Source organism: Vombatus ursinus, unplaced genomic scaffold (assembly GCF_900497805.2).
Source record: "Vombatus ursinus unplaced genomic scaffold, bare-nosed wombat genome assembly UNPS02014799.1, whole genome shotgun sequence".
NCBI classification, from domain to species: Eukaryota; Metazoa; Chordata; class Mammalia; order Diprotodontia; family Vombatidae; genus Vombatus; species Vombatus ursinus.
The window spans coordinates 40,407,685-40,413,789 of record NW_020954577.1 but is presented as its reverse complement, the minus strand read 5'-3'; the positions used below and the strand labels follow the sequence as shown (position 1 = coordinate 40,413,789).

The following is a 6,105-nucleotide window of genomic DNA, read 5'->3' as shown; positions in this document are numbered from 1 at the left end:
TCTCTCTGTCTCTGTCTCTCCTTGTCTCTCTCTTCTCTCTGTCTTTCTCTGTCTCTCTCTCTGTCTCTGTCTCTCTCTGTCTCTGTCTCTCTCTTCTCTCTGTCTCTGTCTTTCTCTTCTCTCTGTCTCTGTCTCTCTATCCGTCTCTCTCTCTTGTCTCTGTCTCTCTCTCTGTCTTTGTCTCTCTATCTCTCTCTTTCTCTCTCCTCTCTCTATCTCTCTTCTCGAATGACTCTATTTTTACCCACCTGTGTCCATTCTCTACCCTCCCATAGAATGTAAGCTCCTTGAGGACAGGAGCTGGTTTTGTTTTAACTTTTATATCCACAGTATCTAGCACAGTCCTTTGTACTCAGTGGGTACTCAATAAATGTTTGTTGGATTGGATTGGACTTTCTGTTCCTTATAATGAATACGTGTATGATTCTTTGTGTTAGGGAGAAAAGAGGCTCATTTGAGTATCTAAGATGTACAAAACTTATGGCTTGAGTCTCATGCAATTAACTTCAGCTCGAGGTACCAAGAAGTACAGTTCTTAGGGTGGATTAAGGGCTGGCCTTGTCGTCAAGGAGATCTGGGTTCAGGTCCTGCCCCTGACTCAGAGCCAGCTGTGTGAACATAGAGAAGTCATTTAACCTTAGTAACTTCTGACAACAGCCCTTTAAGTCTGAAAGGTGAAGACTGGTCACCCACCAGTGTTAGTGCTGGGTCTTTCTGCTCCAGGAGCTCCCCTGCCCCAGTGAAGTCACAGGTCTAGGATGTCCTCCCTGTTACCTTCCCCCAATCTCAATATACACTAAATATAGAGCAACAGCTTTCAGATCATGACCAGAGCTTTTGCAAAACATTTTTTCGTGAGAAGGTATATTGAATAAGATATTTAGCTATTAAGTATATATAGCCTCCATTAAATGAACTGGATACATTCCATCCGTTTTGGTAAAATCCTGTTTTCCCATTGATTTTCACTGTCATTCCAGAGGTTGTGCACATGTTTTCTATGAAATTTTAAAAAAAATTACCACCATCAAGGTGATGCCTTTGTTTGAAGTTGAAAATCCCCCAGTCCTGCAAGGTTCTCCACACGTCGATACGTGGCTCTTTGCCCCAAAGAGAAGCAGCTAAGCTTCAAGTCCCACAAATCTCTGAGGAGCCCTTCTGGTCCTGGACAGGGACACACTTTCACCTTCTGATGATTGGAAAGTGTGGCATTCAGCTAACTAGAAAATGGTGCCTGGACAGGCCAGGGAGAAGATCTCCATTCTCTGCCGCACCCCCACCCCTTTTAAAGGACGGGTAGGAGAAGAGAGAGAAGAGGCCAAGAAGGTCTTCAGGACGGAAAAGCGGGAAGGCCAAGGAAGGGGGAGGAAAGTTTCTAGCCTGATAGAACTCACCTCTGCTCCTCTTTTCTCCCCTCCTGGATCCAGTGGGCCAGGTGGATGCCCTTGACCAGTCTCCATTCCCTCATCTGTGCCACATTTATTCCTAATGGTCCTTCCTATACTGACAGTCTGTGGGGGATCTGCCTTCTCTTTCCTCTTTTTAAGCTTTTTATAATTTGAATTTCAGCTGGCCAGGAAGGTTCATCATGGTTTGTAACATTTCCCATGTAGCTAATGGCCCAGCTTAGTGTGTCCCCTCATGTGGTGTTTTCAGGGCACTGATCAGCACTGGGGGGATGGGAGGGGACCAAGAAGCCCACTTTGTGATTTCCTTTCTCGCCTAGATATCTTTCAGAAACTTTCTGCTGTCAAAGATCAGAGAGAATGGGTCATAGCAAGTGGAGCCCACAAGGTGAGAGCTTTAAATTATCTACTGAATTACCTACAAATTAATCTACTTGACTTTGACAGTCCGGGTTAACAGGCTGGGTTAACACTCCCTTGCTGAGGAAGCACCAGGAGTCTATAGTTGTCAGGTCTCCATCTCCTTAACTTTGCACAGGCCACCTACCTCCCATTCTGGAGATGTTCTCCCTCCTTCCTTCCCCCCTTGGAATCTTGAGCTCCCTTCAGGATTTGGCCTTTCCTAAGAGCGTCATATGTCTCTCCCCAAGTCTCAGCCCCGCGTTGCATATTGGGCATATCTGATTGGATGTTCACGAGATGACTCAAGCTCAGAAAGTCTTTGACAGAGCTCTGTGTCTTTCCCCCCAAAACTGCCCCAATCCCAGAGCTCTATTTCTGTTGAGGGTACCCCATCCTTCTACCACCACCAGGATCTCGTCTTCACCCCACAGATCTGGTCATGTGCCAAATTTTGTCCCTTTTATGTCTCTCTTGGACGCCCCCCTTCTCCCAGCTCATGGGCTCAGTCCTCTCTTGCTTGCGCTATGAATTGGCCACCTCATCGGTTTCCTCCCTCATGCCTTTCTCCTCTCCAGTCCACCCTCCAACAGCTGCCAAAATGTTTTTCCTAAAATGCAGATTAGTCCGTGTTATTTCCTACTCCTGTGACTTCTGCTCCCTTCAGGATGGCTCGCCGGCACCTCTGGCGTCTCATGGTCCTCACCAGCTGCCTCCTGCCTCTCCTTCCAGCGCCTGTCAGTCCAGCCACACTGGCCCTCTTGCTACACCTCACTCATGACATTCACTCACCCCATGCCGCTTACTGGAAAACATTCCCTCCTCCTCTCTTCCTTATAGAATGCCTGGTTCTTTCAAAGCCCAGCTCAGATCCTGCCTCTTATGTGAGCCTTTCCATATTCTTCTAGCTGCTATTGCCTCCCACCCCCTGGTAGTCAGTCAAGCATGAGCATTTATTAAGCAACTACTATGTGCCAGACACTCTGCTAAGTGCTGTGGGTATGAAGGCCAAAGACAGTTCCTGTTCTCAAGGAGCTCACAATCTAACGGAGGAAACAACTTGTAAACAGCTATGTACAAACAAGCTATCCAAAGATGACATTTATTTATTTTGAATAGGGGCATGATTGTTGCCAGTGGAAATTTGTTTCTGAAACTCTCAGTATCTCTTAATTATCTGCCCTATTGGGGAACGGGAGGGGAAAGTATTAACTTGGAAAATTAAAAATAGTAGAAATCCAAGCAAAGTTTTCCCCACAAACATTGGTGTCTTAGTCTCGGGGAGAGATCAGAGAATAAGGAAGACATTCCTGACAGGCGTAAAAACAGGGAATCTGGACAGTTTCCATGGCCTCAGATTCCTGCCCTTTCAGTTACCAATAGGAAGGCAGCAACATGCTTCTCAACTTACAAACAAAACCACTGCTGTATAGAAGGGGAGGTATGGGTTTCCTTGGCAGCCTCACCATCTTTTTCTTTTTTTTTATTAATTTATTTTGATTTATCAATAATCACTTCCATATGCTTTTGAGTTTAAAATTTTTTCCCCCTTCCTCTCCACCACCCTCTCCAATCAGTGCACGATTTGATATAGGCTATACATTTACATTCATATTAAACATATTTTCACATTAGTGATGTTGTAGGTAAAAATTAAAACCAATAGGAGGAACCATCAGAAAGAGGAAACAGAACTCAACAAAAGAGAAAAAAATAGCAATTCGACTTCCGTAGTTCTTTCTTTGGATGTGGATGGCATTTTCCATCACAAGGCCTCTGGAGATGTCTTAGATCCTTGTATTGCCGGGAAGGGTTAAATTTATCAATATTAGTCATCACACAATGTGGCTGTTATTGTGTACAACGTTCTCTTAGTTCTGCTCACTTCACTCAGCATCAGACCATACAAGTCTTTCCAGGTTTTTCTGAAGTCAGCCTGTTCATCATTTCTTATAGCACAATAGTATTCCATTACATTCATATACCACAACTTGCTCAGCCATTCCCCAATTGATGGGCATCCTCTCAATTTCCAATTCTTTGCCACCGCAAAAGGAGCTGCTATGAATATTTTTGTACATGTGCGTCCTTTTCCCATTTGTATGATCTCTTTGGGATACAGCCCTAGAAATGCTATTGCTAGGTCAAACGGTATGCACATTTTTATAGCCCTTTGGACATAGTTCCAGATTGCTCTCCAAAATGGTTGGATTGTTTCACAACTCCACCAGCAATACATTAGTGTTCCAATTTTCCCACATCTTCTCCAACATTTATCATTTTCCTGTTTTGTCACGTTGGTCAGTCTGATAGGTGTGATGTGGTACCTCAGAGTTGTTTTGATTTGCATTTCTCTAATCAATAGTGATTTAGAGCATTTTTTCATATGACTATAGATGGCTTTAATTTCTTCATCTGAGAACTTTGTTCACATCCTTTGACCATTTATCAGTTGGGGAATGGCTTGTATTCTTATAAATTTGACTTAATTCTCTATATATTTTAGAAATGAAGCCCTTATCAGAGAGACTGGTTGTAAAAATTCTTTCCCAATTTTCTACCTTCCTTCTAATCTTAGTTGCGTTAGCTTTGTTTGTACAAAAACTTTTCAATTTAATGTAATCAAAATTATCCATTTTGCTTTTCGTAGTGTTCTCTATCTCCTGTTTGGTCATGAATTCTTCTGCTCTCCATAGATCTGATAGGTAAACTATTCCTTGCTCTCCCAGTTTGCTTATAGTATCAGCCTTTATATCTAAATCATGAACCCATTTTGACTTTATTTTGGTATATGGTGTGAGATTTTGGTCTATGCCTAATTTCTGCCATACTCTTTTCCAGTTTTCCTAGCAGTTTTTTTCAAAGAGTGGATTCTTATCCCAGAAGCTGGGGTCTTTGGGTTTATCAAGTAATATATTACTATAGTCATTGACTACTGTGTCTTGCATATTTAACCTATTCCACTGATCCACCACTCTATTTCTTAGCCAGTCTCAAGCAGTTTTGATGATTGTTGCTTTATAATACAATTGAAGATCTGGAATGACTGGGCCACCTTCCCCTGCATTTCTTTTCATTATTTCTCTTGATATTCTGGACCTTTTGTTCTTCCAAATAAATCTTGTTATTATTTTTTCTAACTCTATAAAATATATTTTGGTAGTTTGATTAGTATGGCACTGAATAAGTAAATTAGCTTAGGTAGAATTGTCATTTTTATTGTTTTAGCTTGGCCTACCCATGAACAACTGATGTTTTTCCAGTTATTTAGATCTGACTTTATTTGTGTGAAAAGTGTTTTGTAATTGTGTTCATAGAGTTCCTAGGTTTGTTTCGGAAGGTAGACTCCTAAATATTTTATAATGTCTACAATAAGTTTAAATGGAATTTCTTTTTTTATCTCTTGCTGTTGGACTTTGTTGGTAATATACAGAAATGCTGATGATTTATGTGGGTTTATTTTATAGCCTGCAACTTTGCTAAAGTTGTTTATTATTTCAAGTAGTTTTTTACTTGATTCTCTAGGATTCTCTAAGTATAACATCATGTCATCTTCAAAGAGTGATAGCTTTGTTTCTTCTTTGCTTATTTTAATACCTTCAATTTCTTTTTCTTCTCCTATTGCTAAAGCTAACGTTTCCAGTACGATATTGAGTAGCAGTGGTGATAATGGACGTCCTTGTTTCACACCTGATCTTATTGGAAATGCTTCTAGCTTATCCCCGTTACGTATTATGCTTGCTAAAGGTTTTAGACAGATGCCATTTATTATTTTAAGGAAGACTCCATTAATACCTGTGCTCTCTAGTGTTTTTAATAGGAATGGGTGTTGTACTTTGTTAAAAGCTTTTTCTGCATCTATTACATCTCTTTCTTTTTTTTAAAAAAATATTTTGTTCTGGACTTCAATACTAAGTCAAATGGACATTTCATATGTACATATATACATATCCACATATACATGCATATATATCCACATGTATATATGTGTATATATATAGTATATATTGAATATGTATGTGAATATTTTGATGTACATATATATTAGAATGGAAAAATAGAATTGTACGTGAAACTGTCAGTCTCTATGTATAGTTTACTTTTCTTTTGAAGTATATAATACGATCAGCCTGTAGCTTTCAGGACTGTCCTGCTTTTCTGGCATTCTTTCTGGCCTTTCTTTCTCTTTTCTCCTCAATGCTTTTTTCCTTCCCTTCCTTCCTTCCTTCCCTCCCTCCCTCCCTCCCTCCCTCCCTTCCTTCCTTCCTTCCTTCCTTCCTTCCTTCCTTCCTTCCTTCCT

The 6,105-nt window shown here is 40.8% G+C and overlaps 1 protein-coding gene across 2 annotated transcripts in view; it reads left to right on the top strand.

Annotated features, from left to right (window-relative positions):
- Nucleotides 1-6,105, top strand: part of NEK10 (NIMA related kinase 10) — a 243,601-nt gene that overhangs the window by 61,687 nt on the left and 175,809 nt on the right. For both annotated transcript variants that reach the window (XR_003570051.1, XM_027872513.1), the window contains exon 9: nucleotides 1,727-1,794. Coding sequence is in view for 1 of the 2 variants with exons in the window: in XM_027872513.1 (XP_027728314.1) it covers nucleotides 1,727-1,794 (68 nt within the window). In the remaining variant the exon portion in view is untranslated. The remainder of the gene's footprint in view (nucleotides 1-1,726; nucleotides 1,795-6,105) is intronic.